Raw genomic sequence first — 25199 nt, 5'->3', positions numbered from 1 at the left:
ACCAGAAACCACAAAATTCCATGGTCTGACCAGCGCCTTAAAACGCTACAACACCTTCGTTCCTTGCGCGAAACCTCGCCTGATGGACCAAAACCGCATTTGCTTTTATACGGCCAGTATCACATTGGCGGTCATTAGACATCCTGCATCAACCAATACCCCAAGGTCCTTCTCCTCCTGCTTGCTCACAACTGATGCTCCCAATGTTAGTCTTAAAATTCTTATATTAACCCTAAATCATGACCTTGGACTTTCACTATATTTCATCCTATACTCATTTACAAGTTCCAGCTCCTGCTATAGTATCCCGTCCTCTCTGTCGTTAGCAATACCCCCCAGCTTGTCATCCGCAACTTATACACAGTTCCTGCCTTTGCTGCAAGCTCAGTAATAAAAAGGTGAAATAAAATTGGTCCCAAAACCGATCCTTGAGGGACTCCACTAGTAACCTCCTTCCAGCCTAACAGTTCACCCTTCAGTACGACCCGCTGGAGTCTCCCCTTTAACCAGTTCCTTATCCACCTTACAACTTTCATATTCATCCCCATCTTTTCCAATTTAACTAACACTTTTCCAATTTAACTAACACTCTAATGACAAATATGAATTTTAAATAATGAAAAAGACATTCCATGTGTCTTTATTCTGATGCAGATGTACCTGGAACATTCTAGACTATGAGTATTTCATTTCTCTCCTCTTGCTAGTTCTCATATTAAATGAGGGAGTGAAATATGCAAATCTCATAATCTAATGAGGTGTCTTCTATCTGATCAGATAGCTATGGTAATGTTCTTAAACCATCTCCCCCATACAACCACAAAAATATATATGTATGACTTGCTATTTGTGTCATTTTCTGATATCATATACTATTTGTTTAATGATATTAAATTGCAAAAATATTTATTTATTTATTTATTTTATTTATGACATTTACTTTCTTCCTGTTAGCTATTGCTGCTGGAATTGAAAAATGTTGAGCTGCTATTTGCGTGAAATGTGTTGCCTTCTTGATGGCTCTGTGGCATTAGACAGTTTATTATTTGTATTACAGAAAGAAGGCAGAAACAGCAACAGGACCATGTGCATGTGTTCAGATGGTTTTGAATATTTTAAAATGAGAAGTTATAACTAAGAAATACATTTGATAAATACAGTATCATGAATCTTTTTCATAATGAGATCTCCAATGCATTTAAAAGGGGAAACTTTTATAATATTAAAAAATGGTATTGTAGATACAAATTTGCTGTTCATTTTGAACAAATCTGAAATGCTAATCATTTGTGTGCACTTTATTTGATTATAAAGTACTTAGTAACTAATTTTTCAGTTCTGAGTTTTCAATCAATATAATTTTAAAAACAAACAACCACTCATGTTTGCCTAATTGCCCATAGGACACTGTGCTTGAGATCTTAGTTCAGGCCTTCTGCTTGACTACATCACTGCTGAGGGGATTGACAAACCACCAACAGAAAAGAATAGTTGTTCTGTAGCCAACTCTACACATAGGGAGTAGTCAGAGATGAAAGTACATGACTTACCAGAACACAGGATTGGGGTCTTGGGTGGAAGTGACAGGGCATCTGGTGAAAGAGGCAAGGCTGGGGCCAAAATCCCCCAGCTAGCCCTTAAGTGCTGCTTGGCCTGCGCCACCCAGGGCTTCGGTGGTGATTTAAAGGGCCCGGGAGCCCCGGGCCCTTTAAATCGTCACCAGAGCCCTGGGAGCTGGGAGCCCAGGGCCCTTTTAAATCGTTGGCCCCAGGGCAGTTGACCCTTTTGCTCTCCTTCCTCCCTCATAAGCGGCCCTGCTAGTATAGTTTGCACTTTCTTGACGGTATGCCAGACCAGACCAGACGAGTTTACTTTCACCTCTGGGAGTAGTTGTTGGTCATTAAGGAGTACTATGTTCAGTCGTCCTAAATTGACGGGAAGATCAATGAGATACAGAACATATGAAGAATGAATTGAGGAATTTAAAAGGAAAACAATGTTAGGCTCCTGTGAGCTTTGAGGTGACCTGAAAGAACCACAGGAATAATCTATCGAACATTTCCATGTGTACTCAAAATTGCCTTTGCATTTGCTTCTTTTTGTAGCAAAACTACGTGAGTCCTGCTTTGATCCCGGGAATGTAATGAATGGCACAAGACTTGGAATGGATTATAAACTGGGATCAACAGTCACATATTACTGTGATGCAGGTTATGTTCTTCAAGGGTATTCTACCCTTACTTGTATTATGGGAGATGATGGAAGACCTGGGTGGAACAGAGCACTACCCAGCTGTCATGGTAAGAGCTGTATTTTCTGGAGTGATTTCATGACTTGAAAGACACACAAAAGTGAAATATAAACATATACACCTCTACCCCGCTATAACTCAGTTCTTGGGAGACCAAAAAATCTCATTGTGTTATAGGTGAGACCGCGTTATATCAAACTTTCTCCCTCACCCGTTCCTTGTTCACTGTCTGCCCCCTCCAGAGACCCCTGTCCTTAATCACCCCCGGGACCCCACCCCCTACCCACCCTCCCATCCCCTGACTGCTCCGAACCCTATCCACCCCTCCCTCCCCACTGACAGGCACTCACTGGCAGCAGCGGGAAGTGGAACAGCCTGGCCCCAGTCTGCTCCACCTTGCCAGCTCCCAGCCATGGTGCTCCACTTACCACCGCCGGTGAGTGCAGGGACGTTGGGGAAAGGATGCCCACCCGCACTCACCTGTGACGGGAAACGGATTGATGCGGCCCCAGACCGCTCCCCTTTCCTTGTCCTGGCCTCAGCCGTGTCACTAGGGGGTGGCTGGAGAAAGGTCCTGCACTCACCTGTGGTGAGAAGTGGAGCACCACAACTGGGAGCTGGCAGAGTGGAGCAGGCTGGGGCTGGGCTGCTCCGCTTCCTGCTGCCGGTGAGTGCCGGGAAGTTGGGGAAAGGATGCCCCCATAGGCCACTCTGGGTCTGCGGGACCCCCAGAAGTGCCCTCCCATGGCTCCTGCCCCCCAGACCCAGGAAGGGGGGGCCCTGATCACCGCCATGACCCTCTGCCTCTTATCAAACTCCTTGGCCTGGCCCAGCACCCTTAACATGCTGCTCGGAGCAGCATGTCAGAGCTTTACCATGTTGTATGTGAACCCGCGTTATATCGGGTCGCATTATATCAGGGTAGGGGTGTATTTATATTATATAGTGATTTTAATAAACCTTTTTATATATTTTCCTCTTTAGGATATATACCTTTTTCTTCAGTGTACCATGAGCATTACTGTATGAAAGAGTAAATATAATATACATTGACAAAAATGTAGAAATATGAGGATTTTATTGATTCACTTAGTGCTGCTAGATTAACACAGTAGCAAATAATTACTACTGATGATTGTCAGTGGTACTATGCAGGGTGGTAAACATTTGTGTTATTGAGCTCATCAGTCTTCGACAAATGTATGGTAGAATAAAATATTATGTACACACGATGATGTTTGCTTAAGCAGATCATCAACTTATATTCTTAATTTTAATAGTACTTAAAATATTAGTTCTTAGGATACTCAGTGCATTATTGCTACACTTTTTGTTTATGATCAGAATATTATATTGTATAATTTAACACATTTTATGTGCAGTTTCTAGGAAAATTTGATCTAAAATATTGATGATACATTATGGGCAGTACTCCCTTGACTATTGTGCATATGTGTTTGCAAGGTTGGGCTTTATATGGGTATGAATCCATTGAATCCATCCTCACACTAAGTCTGAACTTGACCCATTGACACATTACCTGAGTCTTGCATATTTTGTAGGGACAACTATCTAAACTGTTATTGCCACCTCCAAATGCATATATGCTAAATAGCAATATTTGTTACCAGTGTTATCTTTTTTTATATCTGTGTGTGATGTTATGAACAAGTAGAACATTGGGGGCAGGGCAAGAGGAAAAGAAGACGATGATGATGAACTGACATCAAAACAGAAAAAAACATGATTATTGACTGATTAAAGAAGAGATATGAAGTGTAAGGATTTAGAGAAACTACTCATGATTTTTAAGATTATCCATGATAATGTTACAGCATTAAAACACCAGTCTTCACTTCTGGAGCATCGAGATGCTAATACTGTGGAATACAGCCATAATAAACTCTGTAGTTAAAATATGTTTCAGCTTGGGGAACATAGAGCAGTGTAGGACAAACAGAAGTTTCTTCCAATCAAACCCTTTCTTCATTTTAAAATGACACTTGGGATTTTTTTTTCAAGTTTGAGAGAGAGAGAGAGAGAGAGAGGTTTTTCCTTTACATGGGTAGAATGGATGATGCTATAATTGTAGCCATTAGTGCCGCTATACTCTGGTTAATGGTTTGTAACAGCTTCAAAATCTTCTGTATTTCCAGGGGGGGGTTAACTCATCATGTCTGTGATGAAGAGAGAGACTTTTTTGCTTGGGAGGAGAAGCTGCAGTTTTATTAAAAACACCCGCATAATAGAATGGGTGATGGTCAGTCCTTGCTCATTCTAACAAAATCTAGTTCTTTAGGTTGGCTGAAGACCTTAAGGTCCTTCAAGCACACATAGTACTTAGGTCCCATATTACCCAGACATCCCTGCATAGATTCTGACCACCAGAATGACACCACACGATAAGCCCAGTGGAAGGTACTTACCCTTTTAGTGGTCAGTTGTGCCTAAACTGTGTGGCCTGTTCAAGTATACAAATCTGGCTAGCATACTGGTTTCCTCCCAACTTTTAAAGCCTTATCCTATCACTGTTACTTTACTTGTGGTGCAGTATGATCTATTTTAGGAACAGATGATTAAGGAGTTCTACCTTTTGGTAATTTTATGTAAGAAAATTAGCATATTTATTTATTTACATTGAGCTTGGGGGAAAAGAAGAAGAGGAGGACAGCTGGAGTGGAAGTTTTACATTGTCACCAGGGCTGGGCAGAGGAGAATCAGGGAGCTGTGATTGGTCCCCGTCAGTTCCCATTCTTTACTGCACCCAAGCTTTGCTCAGCTGCAGAGGAGAATTGGGCCTCTTCAGTCCTGCCAGCTTTATATTTGAAGTTGCATTTGTAAAGCTGACGTTGTTTCAGTACAAATAGATACGCAATGCATCTGATCACATTATTTTTTATGATCTCTAATTATTTCCTTGTAATCTAAAACTTGTATTCAGGGGTTTATAGATTTTTTCCTTCTGTTTTTTTTTTTTTTGAATATTTTGCTCAAATGGTTCTCTGCATTAGGTATGACTTGTCTTTGTCTAAAAACCTCATTGCTGGCATATGATGGCGTATATTACATTGGTGGACGTGCAGGTGTATGAACCAGTGAGGTCTGAGTAGAGATGAGTCTGTGGTGCATAGATCTGAATTAAAGAAGGGCCTATAAGAATATGGTTTCTGATTTTCTGGCTTGAGTAGATAGTGATTCATCGCTGTGGGCTCCATAGAAGTGTGCTTTTCCAGCTGGGCTAAGTCCGCCGCGTGTGCTGCTGAGTAATGGCATGGATTGGATTGTCCTGAAATTATGAGCCAAGCATCCGTCCTACCCTTCCTTAAGGCCTCCTGACAGTGTGGCAGTTGACTATGTACCAGAAGAGACATTTGACTTCAGTAAGCTTGTCGCTGTTGTCTGGGCGCAGGTACTGTCCGTCACCCAAGTCCTGTGAAAGTGGCGCCGACGGATCATATCTGGTCCAGATGGGCTGTAGAGCTCTGAGATGCGTTGGATGGTTTTAGCTGGGGACTGTAGTTGATGCCAGTGGAGTCCTGTTGGTTTCTTCTTGGGTTTGGTCTTGCCAGAGGAGGCTTTCTGGGTTTACACGTTTGGCTCTGTTGATCTGTTTCTTTATTTCCATCGTGCGGGTATTGTAGGTTTTGCGAATGCTTGGTGAAGATTTTATAGGTGTTGGTCTCTGTCTGAGGGGTTGGAGCAGATGCCAGTTGTACCTCAGTGCTTGGCTGTAGACAATGGATCATGTTGGGATGGAAGCTGGAGGCCATGAAGGTAGGCCTAGCACGGCTAGGTTTTCGGTTATAGGTGGTGTTAACGTGTGACCATCACCTTATTGTGCCGTGGTGTCTAGGAAGGGGACCTCCCATGTAGATTGGTCCAGGCTGAGGTGTGATAGTGGTGGACACTGTTGAAATCGTGGTTGGATTTTTCCAGAATCTCCTTCCCATGGGTCCAGATTGATGAAGATGTCATTCAATGTAACATAGGTAAAGAAGGGGCATGAGTGGACCGAGATCTGAGGAAGATTTGTTTCTAGGTCAGCCATAAAAATGTTGGCATATTGTGGGGCCATGCGGGTTCCCATAGCGGTGCCACTGATCTGGAGGTATATATTGTCATCAGATTTGAAATAATTGTGTGTGAGGATAAAGGCACAGAGCTCAGCAACCAGTTGTGCTCTGGCATCATCAGGGATACTGTTCCTGACAGCTTATATTACATGTGTGTGGGATGTTTGTGTAGAGAGCCTCTACATCCATGATGGCTAAGATGGTGTTTTCTGGAAGGTCACCAATGCATTGTAGTTTTCTCAGGAAATCAGTGGTGTCACGTAGATAGCTGGGAGTGCTGGTGGCATGGGGGAATACTTACTGTATCTATCGTGTAAAGGGTTATATGTGATACACTTTTCAGTGGAAGGCTCTATAGACGTGCTAAATATTTTTTTATTTTATTATATCATAAAACATTAAATGTGCCAATAAACAATTGATAACTTTCTTAGCAATACTGAATTATTACCTATTTAATTAGAAGCTCTAAATGTGGCACTTTTATTAAGTTTAACATAGTACAAGTATGGTACTTACCCACTACCTTTCTTTGAAATAATGATCATATATGCAACACATTATTTGCATCACTAGATCATAGCAGGATATAGTATTTTGTGCCACATTGTGTAAAAGGTCTTGAACAAAATATTATTTTAGCCCTTATTACCAATTAAAATACAGAGGATCATTAAGACTGGAGAAATGTCCCTGCTTCAGGCAAAGATAAACAAGTAATAAACAGGCATTATGCTAAAATTCTTCTCAGTTCAATTTTTACTTAAGGCTGGTAGTTAAAGATGAGACTCAGTTCCTAGATAAACTAATTATAATCCTTAATAATGCTCAACTATATTATAATACTCTCCAGATGAAATCTGACACATAGTTTCACCCCTGACAAATGTTGCTTATGAGAGAAACAGAGCAGAATTTTCACTGAATTTTATATTATCTTCAAATTAATGTTTCTAACAAAGCGATACACGGAAGCTTGCATTTTCTGTATCTCTTTCATTCTAGAGTTCAACAGAAGTACACACATTATTTTCCCAAATCCAAAACTGCTGTATTTTTATTATTATTTATTTCTACATAAACAATTCACAGACAGTTTCAAAGTCACAAACAGCTGTTAGATGCCTAACAATTGCTGACTTACATTTGTCCTTCTGAAAATCAACCCTTTTATACAAACTTTATATATCTCTATCTCTTTATATTCATTTATAAAGATATATAAATACAGATACACACAATTATATTAAACCATCACATCTGTTTTGTAATTAAGAGAATGGACCTAATTCTAATCCCATTTGCACCTGTGTAACTGAGATCAGAATCAAGCATTATTTTATGTGGTGCAGATAGAAAAGCTGCCTGGTACTTTTTAGTACAAGACTCTGTTTTCAGTTCCTTATAACTTTGCTACAATTTAATGATTCAGGCCCAAATGTTACATTTGAGGTGTCTGCCAAGGGTGATTTTTTTTTTTAAAGTTGCATCTAAACCAGTTCAGTTGTTTCCAAGAACGAAGTTAGGGAAAATTAAACATTCTCAGTAAAGACTTGTTACAGTTTGTCAATTAAATTATCTGAGTATTCTGTCTGCCCTGATCATGCTTCATCCCAGTAGAACTCCTATGTGATCACAGGATCATGTATGCACTGTCCCTATGGAGTGACTAAGCATGTGCCAATCCAGGGATGCAGGGGATGAACAGGACTTTCCCTGTATTTGTTCTTCTTAATAGCTGAGGCCTGCTGTGTCACCAGACACAGGAATGAGAGCAGGAAGACTGACTCCTGTATTCTCAGTGCTCACACTGCTGCTACCCAAGCAGGGTGGAGGAGGAAGAAGCTGCCACATTGGAGGGGAAACAGAAAAGCAGGTTGCAGGAGCCAAACCACAGCAATAAGCAGCAGTGGATGGGAGCTGTTGGGGGTGCATAGGAAGAGTGGGGAAGAGGGGTAACAGGAACACAAAGAGGGGTGAGTTAAGAGGTGGGGGTGGAATTTGGATATCAGCAGAAGGGGAGCAGGGTTTGTGAGGTGAGGTTTGCATAGGAGCAGAGAAGTTGGAGGCCAAAGGGGGCAGGACCTGGGATGGGTAGATAGGAGCAGAGACAAGCTGGGGACACAGGGACAAAACGTTCTATAACCGCTAGAAAACACTCCCCTCCAGATCCTGGAATTGAACCCAGGAGTCATATATTTCTATCTTCCTCTGCTGTCAGCAAGAGATGTGAAACCACTGGCAAAGTGTATGTCAAATCCTGCTGTAGCGGCTGGTTCACAAAAAGGATAAGAACATTCTAATGCTACCAGTTACTTCATTGCCTCAAGTGGTAGAGGTCTCTGCTATGATTCTAAAGGTCAGAACCTTGATGATGGCCCAAGTGGAGTATGATTTCACATGATGGAATTTCGGGAGGGTAATTCAGTTTTTTTTCTTTAAAAAATATATTGTTTGTAAAATCAAGCATTCAAAAGTTTAGGAAATGCCATAATTCTGGTTGTCTGTATATCCTTAATGCAAATCCCTTTTGTATATGTACTAGGATACAGCCTTTAATTATATTATTACACATTATTTCCCCCACAGAACCTCTCTCTCATTCAAAGCACAGAACAGACTGTGCTCTGCAAGTGAATGAAGCTGTTGTTTGTAAGACCTCTGGCTTATTTGTTATAGGAGTTGGAAGGAGAAGTGAATAAGGCATGGAATTACAGAAGACAAAGGATGGCTTTATGAGTAAGGAAGTTGAATGCCACTCTGAAGAATGGGATTCTGCCCCGGCCACTGAGTTCCTATGTGAATCTGGGTTTAACCATTTAAGCCAAACACTTCAACCAGTTAGCTACTAATTATGCATTCCTTATTTTCTGGTGCCCAACATTAGACATCTGTGGCTGGAAATGCAGAAGAGCACATACAACTGTAACTGAATTCAGTTGGACCTATGCATCGAACATACAAAGTGTTATTAAAATTATAAAATAAGAGAAATATAAGACTGGAAGGAGTCTGGAGAGGTCATCTACTCTATCTTCTCTCTCTGAGGCAGGACCAAGTGAACGTAGTCTATCCCAAACAGGTGTTTGTCTAAACAGTTCTTAAAATGCTAAGTACTCTGGAAAGTCAGATTCAAGGGGCCAGATTGCTCAGTCAGCTAACGTTTCACATAGACACCTAGTGGGATTTTGATTTCAATGGGAGTTAGGTGTCTAGCGACTTTAGAAAATCTCGCTAGGTGCCTATCTGAATCTTTATGTGCCTAAATACCTTTTAAAATGAGAGCCTAGATTTCTCTGGTAGGGCACCTGAAAGTAGTCAACACTTTCACTGACTGAAGCAGAAGTCCTGTGGAAAAAAACAATATGTGTCGATTAAATTGAAGACTGTATTTTAAATGCATATATACAAAAAGGGCAAATTCTGGCATTTGCTAACATGAGAGGGTTTGATTTTGCAAGATTTACATTATTTTAACATACTTGTTTCATTGATGTGTATGGGTGGAAAAATAAATTTTATATATATGGAAAAAAGTGATTATGTAAGAATCTCAACTCTTATCTAATAATAATAATAGGTGATAATAAAAATCAACCCTGTACGCTGGCAGCAAAAACCTTGAAAATATGATTAGAATATACCCTAAGGATTGAAAAAAAAAAAAAGAAATTTAATATAAAGTAGACAATTAAAATAATTTCAAAATCCTCATGATTTTAAAGGCAATATCATGGTTTTTGGGGCCTGATTCATGATTTCAATAATGCTTTATAATATTTTACAGAATAGGAAATGCTGTAGGATATTGTTCCAAACTCCCATTAAAGAATATGCTAATGTAATATAATGGCTAATAAAACATGAAATGAAGAATACTAATTTGTTACAACTATCATTTTAATATTAGCTGTCAGAGTATCAAAATTTCCAAGGTATATAAGGGATCCGTTTTATACAAGATATTATAAAATAGTACATGGTTTATTTTCTGTTGACATTCTGTCACCATTTTTCTGGAAGCATAATTTAATGAAGGAAATGTAGAAAGAAGGAGAAATAGCTCAGGCTATGTATTAATTTTGATTTTTAGTAGCCATTTCTCCCCCTCCCCCCATTCCCTAATATAATAATGAATCTGAAAATTAAACTTGCAGATCAAAGTTATAAAGTTAAAGATGTCTCTGTGGACAGACAAAACTGCTAGTTTGACAAAAATGGCTCTAACAAGAAATAAAAATGTAATATGTAGTTTTTGTCATATTGAGACTAATGCACAGCTGCTGTACTATAGAGATTAGGTACTGTGCTGTTTCTTGTAAACTTGGGGATAAAGCACTTACAATACATGAAATGAAATAAATTATGTAAGTGATTTAGATGCAAACTATCCTGTGTTGGCACTGAATTTGTTTCTTTGTTTGCCAGAAGCAGATGGAAGTGAATTTCTGTGTAGGGTAACCATTCACATTTTTCAGTTGTTTGTTTCCTGTAGATAGAAACAGCCCTTAACACTATTTACAGAAGGTCTTCCATGGAAAGGTATACACACTCATCAAACTTGCAGCACTTTGAGTACTGTTTTCGCAAGAGGAAAACCAAGCACAGGTTAGGCCTCTTACTCAACTGAGGAGTGGGGGGGGAGGATAATAACAGAAAATGTGGAAACGGCTTAATGAGTTCTTTGTTTTGGTTTTCACCAAGAAGGTTGGTGATGATTAGATGTCTAACATAGTGAATGCCAGTGAAAATGAGGCTAAAATAGGGTAAGAATAATTTAAAAATTACTTGTACATATTAGATGTCTTCAGGACCTGATGAAATGTATCCTAGAATACTCAAAGAGCTGACTGAGGAGATATCTGAGCCATTAGGTATTATGTTTGAAAAGTCATGAAAGATGAGAGAGAGTCCCTAGACTGGAAAAGGGCAAATATAGTGCCAATATATAAAAAAGGGAAATAAGGACAACTGAGGTAATTATAGACCAGTCAGCTTAACTTCCCTTATCCAGAAAGATAATGGAGAAAATAATTAAGCAATCAATTTGCAAACATCTAGAAGATAAAAAAGTGATAAATAACAGTCAGCATGGATTTGTCAAAAACAAATTGTGTCAAACAAACCTGATAGCTTTCTTTGACAGGGTAACAAGACTTGTGAATAGGGAGAAAGTGGTAGACATGGTATCTTCACTTTAGTAAAGCTTTTGATATTGTCTCGCTTGACTGTCTCATAAACAATCTAGGGCAGTGGTTCTCAGACTTTTGTACTAGTGATCCCTTTCAAATAGAGAGCCTCTGAGTGCGACCCTCCTTATAAATTAAAAACACTTTTTTATATATTTAACACCATTATAAATGCTGGATGCAAAGCAGGGTTTGGGGTGGAAGCTGACAGCTCACAACCCCCATGTAATAACCTTGTGACCCTCTGAGGGGTCCCTGAACCCCAGTTTGAGAACCCCTGAACTAGGGAAATGGAATGTACATGGAGCTATTATAATGTGGGTGCAAAACTAGTTGGAAAACCATTGCCAGAGAGTAGTTATCAGTGGTTCACAGTCATGATGGAAGGGCATAAGAAGTGGGATCGGGGATCCGCTCTGGGTCCAGTTCTGTTCATCTTCATCAATGATTTAGATAATGACATACAGAGTACACTTATAAAGTGTGTGGATGATACCAAGCTGGGAGGAATTGGAAGTGCTTTGGACATAAGATTAAAATTCAAAATGATCTGGACAAACTGGAGAAATGGTCTGAAGTAAATATGATGAAATTCAATAAGGACAAATGCAATATGCTCCATTTAGTAAAGAACAATCAGTTTCACATATACAAAATGGGAAATGACTGCCTAGGAAAGAGTACTGTAGAAAGGGATCTGGGGGTGATAGTGGACCACAAGCTAAATATGAGTCAACAGTGTAACACTGCACAAAAAGCAAACATCCTTCTGGTGTGTATTAGCAGGAATGTGTTAAGCAAGACACGAGAAGTAATTCTTCCGCCCTACTCCACGCTGATTGAAAAAAATGGGTTTGTTTAGTCTGGAAAAGAGAAGACTGAGAGGGGACATGATAACAGTTTTCAAGTATATAAAAGGTTGTTACCAGGAGGAGGAAGAAAAATTGTTTTTCTTAATATCTGAGGATAAGACAAGAAGCCATGGGCTTATACTGAAGCAAGGGATCTTTAGGTTGGACATAAGGAAAAACTTCCTGTCAGGGAGGTTAAGCACTGGAATAAATTGCCTGGGGAGGTTGAAGATTTTTAAGAGCAAGTTAGACAAACACCTGTCAGGGATGGTCTAGATAATACTTAGTCCTGCCACAAGTGCAGGGGACTGGACTAGATGACCTCTAGAGGTCCCTTCCAGTTCTATGATTCTATGATTATAGGTTCAGAGTGTTTCCTGCAGTTTTCGTAGAACAGATGTGTTGCTGCAGAGTATTGTGCTCCTAGAATGTGCAGAATACTCTGTGAATTCATTGTAGCTTTCCAAATCTGATGACATTCTAGGCCAGGGATCAGCAACCTTTGGTACATAGCCTGTCCGGGAAATCCACTGGCGGGCTGGGATGGTTTGTTTACCTGTAGTGTCCGCAGGTTCAGCCGATCGCAGCTTCCACTGGCCGCAGTTCACCATTCCAGGCCAACAGAGACTGCGGGAAGCGTCGGCCAACACATCCCTCAGCCCATGCCACTTCCCGCAGCCCCCATTGCCCTGGAACGGCAAACCGCAGCCAGTGGGAGCTGAGATCAGGCGAACCTGTGAACACTGCAGGTAAACAAACCTTCCCAGCCCGCCAGCGGATTTCCCTGATGGACCTCGTGCCAAAGATTGATGATCCCCATTCTAGAAAAAAGATGGGAAGGCAAGGCATATAGATAGGTTTAAGTGGTAGCAGTCAGTAGTCATCGGAGTAGGGTAGCTAATTAATGTTCTGTTCTCAACCTGGTCAGATAAACTCAGGAAACTAATTCTCCAGAAATCATTCAGCCACTGTAAGTGGATATAGAGTATTAGTTGGTAATAATGTGTAGATCCAGTTTATTACACACCTTCAAACCATTAGCAATATCACACAGCATCATTCTCTTTTGGCTTCTTATTTAGGGTTCAGGTATGAAAAAAAAAATCCCTGACATAAAGTGGAGTTAATGTTGAGAGTACAAATAAGTAACTTAAGGTTAAAGAATATTACAAAGATGTTGTAATGATCCCCCACACCAACCATTACAGACCCAGAAAATACAGTTTTAATAGGTTTGGATTTCTTTTAACCATAAGGAAATGATATCAAACAAAGGGCAGACACAGCTGGTCTAAAATAGAGACAGTTTTCACTAGTGATTAACATGACAATAAGGCACTGAACTGAAAATAAATAACTACTGAATCTTCAGTTATTACATAAAAACATATTCTCCTTTTTGTCACTATGCAAACCTTCTGCTGAATTTTTATCCTGGATTACACACCATAACTGAATATGGAATTTGGCCATCTCCTCCAATGTCGAGGTGTGTAAATGGACAGTTAAGGAACCCAAATAACCTTAACTCTGTCCTGTAGTAACACCATGAGGGGAAAAAGCAATATCAAAAAGTATGATATGTCTTTAAAAATCAGTTTATTCTAATTTAGTTCCACAAACAATAAAATGCCTTAATTATAAACATATAGTTTGACTAGATAGAGGGATACTATCATATGACCATCTTGTTATGTAATTTAATTTATCTAAAACTCCTGTCTGGGGCTAATCTTTTCTAAGATAAGTTAAATTTCACCCAAACTGTTCATATTTTTAGATCTAGCTGCGAAAAAATATTTCCCATTAGGCTATTATAGATCATTAAGACTACAATTCAGTCACAGAGGTCACAGATTCCATGACTTTCTGGGACCTCTGGGACTTCTTCTGGGGCAGGGCTGGAGCAGCTGTCAGCCCAGGGGCTGCTGGAGCAGCAGCTGCCAAAACAGCTGATTGGCAGCCAGCCCCAGGGGTTTGCCCAAGCAGTGGTCCCCGGCCTGCTGGAGCAGCAACTGGAGCTGGGCCAGTCCCATGAGGCTGGAGCAGCAGCAGTCAGTCACTGCCACCGGAGCAGCGGTGGCATGGGCGGCGGGTGAAGCTTCCACCTGAGGAGGCTATGCCCCTGTCCTGCCTCTTCTGGCCAAGGCCCCATCTCTTCCGTCTGAGGCCGTGCCCCTGCTCGCTGATCTCAGCCTTTCTTCGTGGCCTCAGCTGGAGAGGGCGGGGGGCACATACTTCAGTCAGAGCCATGTGGGGGAACTGAGATCTCGGCCTCCACTGGGATCGAGCTCTCAGCCTTAGCTGGAACTGAAGTGGAGCTCTTGGCCTTAGCTGGAGCTCTGAACCCGAAACTTCTCCCACATTCTTCCCATGGCCCGACTCATGGTCCCACCCCATTGCACATCTTCATCTGCGTCCCCACTCCTGTTTTACCCTCAGCCCCATCTCCATTCCACCCCTTCCCCCATTGCCCTGCCCTGTTCTGCCACCACTCCTCCTCTTCCCACCAAAGGCTCCACCCCTCACTCACTCGTTGCCGCCTCCCCTGCTGTGGCCCGAGATCAGAAAGGCTTCTCTATCCCCCAGGTGGGGGGATATTTTTCCAGGGGCCTCAAGTCCGCCAATGACCCCCATCCCTCCAGCACGAAGTTTGGATACACTTAGCCTCCCCCAGTCTCCATTATGCGCCACCCATGAGCAGCAGGGCTGGAGCAGCTGCAAGCCCTTTGTCCCTTCCCCTCCCCACAAGGTATTTTTAGGAAAAATCAGGGACAGCTTGCAGGCTTCCGAGAAATTTTGTTCATTACCCCCAAGCTGTCAGTGACTGTTACTAAAAATATCTGTGACAGAATCGTAGTCTTACAGATGATATTTCTGCCTAAAGATGGTAGAGGAAGAAAAGTTGGAGGAAGAGAGACTTGAAAAAGTATAAGGACTTCAGAGACACAAAGAGAAAATTATTAGAGGCATGGAGAGTTTGAAAAGAGTTTTGTCTGCTTAATTTACCGCGAAGATAAATAAGAGGGGACATCATAATTGTATACACAATGATGAATGACATAGAGAAGTAAAAGTGTTTTTTTTTTAATCTCCGAATACAAGAACAAGGTGAAAGTCAATGAAGTTGAAAGGCATCATATTTTATACTGAAAAAAAGAACAATATTTTAGGCAGTCCACAATTAGCCAGGGTGACTCATTACCACAAGATATCATAGAGTCCACGAGCAAAATATAATTTGAAATGATTTACACATTTATATGAGTTATGAGAACATTCAGCATCACATTAGAGAGGCTTTTTTTTAGAATGGATACTCACCGTTATACATCAGGATATAAGGCAACTAGTAACTTCCCCTACAGTCAGGTTATGCTATAATTTTCTTCTGCAGAGTTTCTTATTCCTTTCTCAGAAGCATCTGGTAGGTAGACTTTTGGTCTGAACTAGTATAATAGTTCCTATTCATGGAAGAAAATGTAGCTGGAATTTTTTCAGATGCACAAAAATAAATATTACTTGGGAAATAATAAGTTGGACACCTGGAATAAGACAACCGATTAAACATCAAGTAAATATAAATAAACAAGCACATTTTATTACCAATAATTTTAAGTATAAAGAAACAGATTTATAGTTCCAATTATTGGAGCTGAGTGTGGATAGAATGACTCAAATAACAAAAATAATTTCCAGACAGAAGCACTTTAATACATTCTAAGGACTAGCTACAGTTCATAAAGCAAAGGACAGTTAAATAAAGATTTTCAGGAAGATATAACATGACTGAAGCATTTAAATTTATTATTTTTTTTCTCTACTGGTAATCTCACAAAACAAAACGGTTGTCTATGCTTTGAAGATTGCATGTTTCTCCATCACTATGCACATAAACACACAAGATTATGTAACACTGACCAACCCCAGTTGTTGGTGGATTGAATCTAACCTGAGACCTCTGGAGCTTAGTGCATGAGCTAAAAGCAATGTGGCTCTTAGCTAAGGCTGTAGAGCAGATTCATTAGTCTCTAAGTGATCTTGGTGCCACTAAATGGCACAGAACACCACGCCCCAACAGGTGTGTGAGTTACAATTAGACTAAGTTTATGTTTAAAGAATGGAACATCTTCTTCCACGCAAGATGGTCCTGACTACAGGCTGAGACTGAAGCAATGCCCTTAAAAATCTCCTAGGAACTTAATCTTTGATTAACCATATGGATCCAAATATAAGATATCACAGAGAAAATAAAAAAAAACAAAAACAAGTTATAATTTCTCGTATTCAGAGAATATAAAACCATTCTTAATGTACAGCTCCAACACTTGTAAATAATAAAATATTTAATTGTGGACAATTTAACTTGCTTCCCAAGATTTGTCTCAATAATGTTAATAGAGGAAGGTTATAAACTAGCCATGAGCACACAAATATTGTCTATCTTCAGTGCACTCTGAGCAAGATACTGAACTTTTACCTTCTTTCTCAAATTCTAGGGTATGCTGTTCCCCACCCTTGGCTATCTTTCAACTCAAGTGAACTTAGAATAATGTATTAATTATCAGGTCAAACCCTGTGGTCAGTAGTCATGCAAAATAACTAATAACTTTGATGAGAGGGATTTTCTTCCCAAAATAAATACAGATTGTTTTTAATGTTACTTTTTAAAAATTCTGTAAAATATTAATGTATTTTCTTAACATTACAGTCCATTATCCCACAATGCCTATTGAAGGTATTCAATTGTCTTATTTAATAAAGTTTGTTTTATATTTAAAAAAAGACAAAGAAAAATCACAATAAAGGGAAGCAGGTTTTTGTTGCTAACCTCCTGGAACTGTTTGAAAGCTGACATCCATAATGCATGAGAGTGTGCATCTCTGAAATAAGCACAGAACTATCAGATTTAAATAGGGTCTTCATTTGGATATATAGCCACACATACAGTATATCTGGCAAATGATACAAAGCTATCTGATTGATTGCTGTTACCAAACCAGCATGAGAATAGAACAGCTGTTCTTTTGAGTCTTACAGAAGTTGTTGAGCTAGATGACCTCCTCAGAATCTCCTCAGAGTCTCACTGTCCACTTATAGCAATTATGGGAAAAAGCAGAGACTGTATATATAACAGAACTCATACACCACCATCTGAAATAAAATGATTTGCTAAAATTTGTGATTAATGTTAGCTACAGTGTATTAACAGCCTACCTAAAGGAAAAGAAAATGAATAATCAGTATAGGTGGATGTTCTTCTAGCACCCACAAACGTGTGCTTGATGCAGCTTAGTACAACTGTATGGTCTATGTTATGCAGGAAATCAAGAGTAGATGATCTTAATGGTCCTTCCAGCCTTAAAATGTATCAATCTGTAGCTACATTGGTCTCCTCCTTTGAATATATGGGGAAAAAATAGGCTCTGGGCTGGGCATCAAAAAAATCCAAGAGTGGTGTGCTGTTCTTTCCATCCTGCTTAACATGCCCCCCACTTTGGTATTTAGATTGCAATCTTAATCTGCACAATCAAATCAGACAGGCCTGAAATAGAACAAAAGACGTTTGGGAAAGTGTGGGTTTGGATTTGAATCCTCATCCAAAGTTTGCAGTTCAGGCTAATTTCTAGATAGTACAACATATTATGTCTTCATTTTTCTTTATCTTTTTAGGTTTCTTTATGGGAGTCAACATATATGCTGTAGTTCAGTCAGAATATCATTTAAGTCTCCTTGTTTACTGTGACTTTTGTATTTTTATTATTTTAAAAATTCTTTTGATCTTTCTATGATATGGTTACATATTTGAGTTTATCCTCATCTAAGAGTGAATTATGTCCTTCTGGTGAGTAAAGCAGTGGGTAGAAAACAAGATTTAACAATTTCTAATATACTTTTACACACAAATAACCAATTATCTTGATTCTTTTGTGCTGAAATAGATTTTTATATCCAGAAAAACATTAAAAGGATGCCAGGGCTTTTATTAGCAAAGGCTTCGAAGGTTATTCTTGGGGTAGCTTTATTGTATATATTATTATATATTATTTTTTAATAATAAAAGTAGCTGGTGTGTGGAATCAACAGTCAAGCGTGCTGGCTGCAAATACATTCTATATAATTTATGTATTTGCAGCCAGCACTCTTGATTGTTGATTCCTCACACCAGCTACTTTTACTATTAAAATTTTCTTCCCAGCCTATTTTTCTTGCCTATTTTTCAGAAGTTTATTCCTGGCCCTCCTACTTTCCGAGAATGGGTATAATTCTTTTCATTTGTTTCTAGTGTTAATGTGATGCTATTTATAAATCAAAAACTTATAACCCCCTCCTAGCTGAGTCTTCTCTTTTAGACTGCTCTTCCGCTCTTCATTTTCTTCAACCCTTGGCATCTTGTTTTGTTGCCTATCTTTGTATTATGTCTAGTTACTCTATCATTCTTAATCAATTGTGTGATTGTTCCAGGACAGCTATGAAAATCTTTCTTATTTTACATGCATCTCCTCAACACACACATATCCAAAAAGAGCAGTTGCTTGTGTGTGTGTGTGTGTCTGTGTGTCTGTGTGTGCGCGTGCTTCTTTTTCACAGTAGTATTACTGCAATAACATATTTATATTGCTACTGCGTCTACAATCATCCTTAGGTCTTTCTTAAAATCCATGCTATTCAATGTAGCTACTCTCACTTGTATTTGTGCTGTATCTTTTCCTCCGTTCCTGTATGACTGAATTTATTAGTATTGAATCTCATTTTATGTGACCTGTTCTTAATTTCTCTCGATCACTTATCATTCTGTGTCCATATTACCAGCAATTGGATTTTTATTGAATTTGCCTCTCACATCTTCCTTTAAACAGAGAATGAACATATTAAATAAAATGAGTTCCAAAGACTCGTGGGATTTTGGAGAGGAAAATCACATTTGTGACCAGAAAAGTTGGAAAACATATATAAAAATAATTTATCCATATGAAAATATAATCTCTGAAATTCTGAAAAGAGCAGTAAGATATTAGATCTTGCAAGCTTTTCCAAAGTATTTAAAACAAAATTTCAGACAGGAAAATATGCCAATGCTATTTATATAGTGATTCCACCTAGATTTTCTGTTTCCTTTCTCTGAACCCTTCTGTGACAGAGTGCTTGGCAACAGCACTAATCCTGCATCTGATCGTAAGGGAGGAGCTACTGTACCCAGGGTTCAAATTAAAAGTGGAGGGCGGGGGGGAACAAATGATAAAACAGGAACAGGCGAGAGGGTCACGGGTTCAAAATCAAGGGGTCCAGAAAGGGATATCTAACAGAGAACCCCCGGACATGGCCCACTGCTCTTCAAAGGTGTAAAGGGAGCCAACGGATCTGGCTCAGAGGAGCTCAGCCCACATACGTGAGCCAAGGGAGGAACAAAAATAGGCGCCACAATCACAGAGCACCTTCCTATCCAGCATCCTTCTCCTGGTTTCATAGATGGCCACCGTGACCTTGGCCAGCTCCAGAAGGAGTGGATGAGGAGGTCTCATGACTATCAGGGCAGAGGCTTGATGAAAAGGTCCAGAAGGCCGGGGATGAGGGGTGGGCAGGGAGCACCCTCCTGCAGGCCCTGCTCAAGGAAGGCCCAAGAGGTCAGCAATAAGACTGCCCTCACACCATGGAGTATGCACTGGGGGGGTTAAAGGGTGGAGAGTATGCACTGGCTAAGCACCAGGGGATCCACCCAGTCTCCCTTGTTATAGTCCAGGAGGTCTCCATTTCTGGTGGTTCCTGGACCAACCTCTGGCACACCTAGGATTGTGTAGCAGGGGCTCCATGAGAAGATCTTCCCTCTCAATGGGTGCCATGGACCTGGTTGCCGAAATACTATGTTGCCCAATGCAGTAGCGTGGAAGCTGACCTTCTCTGTGAAGACCGAGGCAAAGAAAGCATTGAGTACTTCAGCTTTTTCCACATCATCTGTCACTAGGTTGCCTCCTCCATTCAGTAAGGGCCTCACACTTTTCCTGACCTTCTTCTTGTTGCTAACATACCTGTAGAAACCCTTCTTGTTACCTTTCACATCCCTGCTAGCTTCAACTCCAGTTGTGCTTTAGCCTTCCTGATTACACCTGTGCATGCTCGAAATATATTTTTGTACTGCTCTCTAGTCATCTGTCCAAGGATATACAACTCTCAATTCCCAATTAGGTTACTTGACTAGATGCTAATATCACTAATTTATGAGATGCAAATTACTGTAAAATGAATTCAAAAGATATATGACATACTTGCAGTAAATTTGTCTTTAAAATCCTTGAAATAATTCATATTTTAAAAGAAAGGTTATTTGAATGAGCAATATTATACTTTGTTACCTATTAGGGACAGTTCTGTAGACAAACACTTTCTTTATTTGAATATCTGTAATAACAGAATTGTCTATCAACAAGTTTAGGCTTGAAATTAGACAAAGGTTTCTAACCTTCAGAAGAGTAGAACAGTCTTCCAAGGGGAGCAGTGGGAGCAAAAAACAGTTTTCAAGATTGAGCTTGATAAATTTATGGAGGGGATGAAAAGATGAGATTGCCTGCACTTGTACGTGGCCCATCTGCAGGGGCAGCTCTAGGTATTTTGCTGCCCCAAGCACGGCAGGCAGGCTGCCTTCACCGGATTGCCTGTGGGAGGTCCGCTGAAGCAACAGGAACAGCGGACTCTCCGCAGGCATGCCGCCGAAGGCAACCTGCCTGTCGCCCTCACGGCGACTGGCAGAGCACCCCCTGTGGCTTGCCGCCCCAGGCATGTGCTTGGCGTGCTGGTGCCTGGAGCCGCCCCTGCCCATCTGTGTCTGCTAGTTGCAAATATCCTCAACGGCTGGAGATGGGACGCTAGATGAGGAGGGCTCTGAGTTGCTACAGTGAATTTTTTCCCAGGGATCTGACTGATCAGTCTTGCTGACATCCTCAGGGGCTAACTGATCATCATATTTTGGGATGGGAAAAAATTTTCCCTCAGGTCAGATAGGCAGAGACTCCATGGGGAGGGTGGGGTTTGCCTTACTCTAAAGCAGTGGCTCTCAACCTTTCCAGATTACTATACCCCTATCAGGAGTCTGATTTGTCTTGTGTACCCCAAGTTTCACCTCACTTAAAAACTACTTGATTACAAAATCAGACATAAAAATACAGAAGTGTCACAGCATACTATTACTGAAAAATTGCCTACTTTCTCATTTTTACCATATAGTTAGAAAATATTGTACTTACTTTTCAGTGTATAATATATAGATCAGTATAAACAAGTCAGAGTTTGTATGAAATTTTAGTTTGTACTGACTTTGCTAGTGATTTGTATGTATGTTGATGTAAAACTAGGCAAATATCTATGTGAGTTGATGTACCCTGTGGAAGACCTCTGTGTACCCCCAAAGGTATGTGTATGCCTGGTTGAGAACCACTGCTGTAAAGCATGGGTTACTTGCTGGTTTAAATGGGAGTAAATGGTGGATTTTCTGTAATTTGAAGTCTTTAAATCACAAGTGGAGGACTTCACTAATTCAGCTGGACATTATGAGTCTATTACAGGAGTGGTGAGCGAGGTTTTGTGGCCTGCCATGTGCAGGAAGTCAGATTAGATTATCACAATGGTCCCTTCTGGCCTTAAAGTTTATGAATCTATGAGTAAACTGCAGTAACGAGGCTAGTGCTATGTTCAAGAACCAGTATAGTTAATTTGTTATAGTCTCTTATTCCTTCGTATCATGGGGTGAGACAGAATAAAGCAGCCCCGGGCGCCCTAGCTCACTCCCCATCCTCACTGGCAAGGCATGTAGAGTGCTCTGACTCTGCAGCTACAGCGCTGCTGGTACTCCCCCTTGGCGAATGGAATAATGTTTGCTGCGCTCCCACTGGAGTGCCACGACACCAGTGTGAATGAGGTGTTGCGTTACTGAACTGTGATAAGCCTCCACAAGCATCCCATAATCCCCTTAAGTAAAGTGGCCACTCTTGTCATTGTTGTGAAATCGGCTGCAGGAATGCAGAAATGCCCTTTCAAAGCTCCCTTTACTCTGTAAAACTCCATTTACTGTGTACTTTGAGTGAGTGAGAGAGAGGCAGGGGAGAAGGGAAGGGGGTCTGAACTTAAAAGACAGCATGCTGACACACTCTCCGCCTCCCAAAAACCCACTCTTTCTCCCCACACCTACACACAACACACTCCCTGTCACACTCCCCCACCCTCATTTGAAAAGCACGTTGCAGTCACTTGCATACTGGGATAGCTGCCCATAATGCACCACTCCCAATGCCGCTGCAAGTGGTGCAAATGTGGCCATGCCTGTGCTCTTGAAGCTGTCAGTGTGGACAGATTGCAGTGCTTTCCCTGCTGCACTCTATGAAGGCAGGTTTAATGCATAGTGCTCTACATCTGCAAGTGTAGCCAAGCCCTTTGGCTGCCATGTTCTGCAACTACTGTACCTCAGATTCTGAATCAACTTAAAGGGTATCCAAGTTAGGGTCAATTTACTAAAACCCCCCCCACAGTATAGCTCATGGAGGCAGGGATTATTACAGAGTTCACTATTATGAGGTGAATTCTCATCCTTAAAATTGTGTGAGAGCTAAGCTTATAATAATTTAAAATAAACTAGTGGGAGCTAAACTAATAAATTTCTAGGAATGGAAGTGGGAATAACACATTCATACGCATTTATTTTGAATGATGAATTTTGTTCTGCACCTCATATTTAATTTTACAGTAGAAAAAGAATTAGACACTTTGAAAAGAAAGGGTCATGGAAGTAAGGATTTGTTGTTCTTAAATATCAGAATGCAAAAGAGATTATTATGCTTTGACAACCTACCACAAAAAGAAATAGTAGCAGTATTTTCAATATTTGGTAAACTCTACATTAAAAAGGCACATAATCCGTATTTTGCAGAGTTATTAGAAGTTTCTTTTAAAGAAAAGATGCAATGGTTTGTTAAGTGTACAATCGCATTAGACTAGTTTAAAGTGGGTTTTATTTTCTACATATATGAGAAGCAGGCCCTAGGTAAACTGCTTGAAATGTACAAAGGACATTACTTCATAGTGGATTTTATTGTTTTATATAACTGCTTCTGAAACTCTGTTTACATAGCATTTCGATAATTTATCTCTGACTTGACAAAATATGAATTACGTATATTAAATGAAAACTTGTATTGCCAGTTTTAGAAATCTACATCGATACTGCAAATACAAGTTGATTAGCTTGTTGTTAATGTGTTTAAATATTAATGTTATTCGTAAGATATATTTGGAAACAAGGGACCAGTCTCTCAACTAATGTGAATCAGGGTAGCTCCATTGCAGTCAATATCAAGTCAAGTCTCAACTTTACTCCTTGATAAATAATTTGAATTGTTCTATACTTTGTTTTTGGATTGTGGGATTATTGGAATAAATGCTGACTGATGTAAGGACTGCATAAACTATAAGAGATTGTCAAATATCTGAGAAATGAATGATAGCGTTCAGTGGAATGAATAACAGCAAGCTGCATAGCGCTATCTTAAGACTGTTGATAAATGATATAGAAACATAATGATTCAAACAGCAGAGAGCTCTCAATACAACTGACGTATAAGGGAGTTGAAGGGACTCATCCTCCCAGGTGTGGGCCCATAATACACAAATTAAATCTAGTGTAAACATTACGATAATTTACTGCAATACACTATAACAGCATGCAGCAAATTAAATCAGTGTTAGACACATTTAAGCTGATCACCCTTTGAATGTTACATAATTCAATACTATACATTTGTACTTTCTAGCACCGTGTGGGAGCCGGTCGACAGGCTCTGAAGGCACGGTATTATCACCAAATTACCCAAAAAACTACAGTGTTGGACACAACTGTGTTTACTCTATTGCTGTTCCCAAGGAATTTGGTAAGTGTAATGTCTCATTTTTTAACTGTTTCTGTCATATTTGTAATTGCTTCTGCACTATTTATCTCTTTGGATGAATTTTGTAATTACTTATATGTTGAAAATGTATACAGTGCACTTAAAACTATTGTAAACTGCTAGTGCTGGTTAAAATTTTCACAATCAGTATTTTCTGTCATGCATTTTGATCTGTAGTTCATGTATTCATACATATATGGGTCACAATATTTGTAAAAATACCATCTTTTTTTAAAATATTATTGATTTATTTTTAATCCATTATAAATGCTGACGTAATATAGATATGTTATTCTCAAAATAATGGGCCAAATTTAGCACTTATGCAAATTAGCATGACTTTTTGGTGGTGATTTTGTGTTGAACCTCAAGGACATGCAGCACAGAACTGACAGTGCAAGATGATGAGGGGAGGGTTATGGTGTCATTAAGTCACTATTGAACCTCCCAATCCTGGGCAGCTCTGTAGTCCCAAGTGTAAAATAGTCACTTATGGGGCCCCGTCTGATTTACAGCAGCCTACCTCTACCTACCTATCAGTTGCAGCACTGCCCAGATTCTCTGCAGTACTGTGCCCAGCAGCCCCACCCCCAACATGACCTCTGTGTGAGGGTTTGTGAAGAGGTCCACAGCGGGCAACCTTACAGCTGTCTTCTGCAGTTTCTACACCGAGGAATCCTCTGAAAGCTGGATCCAGGCCTTTTAGGGCCGCTTTATACCACCCAGGGCCTGTATATGGCATAAAGTGGCTGCAGAGAGTGAGGATTTCAGCCTTTAACTTGATTGGAGTTGGTCACATGAAAGATTGATTTCGCAGTGTCTGATAACAAAAGGGTTAATAGTGACAAAGAGCCCTGTGGCACCTTATGGACTAACAGAAGTATTGGAGCATAAGCTTTCGTGGG

The 25199-nt window shown here is 40.1% G+C and overlaps 1 protein-coding gene across 4 annotated transcripts in view; it reads left to right on the top strand.

Annotated features, from left to right (window-relative positions):
• Positions 1 to 25199, top strand: part of CSMD3 (CUB and Sushi multiple domains 3) — a 1318842-nt gene that overhangs the window by 1009654 nt on the left and 283989 nt on the right. For all 4 annotated transcript variants that reach the window (XM_075063193.1, XM_075063192.1, XM_075063195.1 and 1 more), the window contains 2 exons: positions 2106 to 2300; positions 24160 to 24276. In XM_075063193.1, coding sequence (XP_074919294.1) covers positions 2106 to 2300; positions 24160 to 24276 — 312 coding nt within the window. The remainder of the gene's footprint in view (positions 1 to 2105; positions 2301 to 24159; positions 24277 to 25199) is intronic.

The sequence above is a fragment of the Chelonoidis abingdonii genome, chromosome 2, assembly GCF_003597395.2.
Source record: "Chelonoidis abingdonii isolate Lonesome George chromosome 2, CheloAbing_2.0, whole genome shotgun sequence".
NCBI classification, from domain to species: domain Eukaryota; kingdom Metazoa; phylum Chordata; order Testudines; family Testudinidae; genus Chelonoidis; species Chelonoidis abingdonii.
The sequence above is the reverse complement of the archived record's forward strand: the minus strand, read 5'-3'. Positions and strand labels throughout refer to the sequence as shown.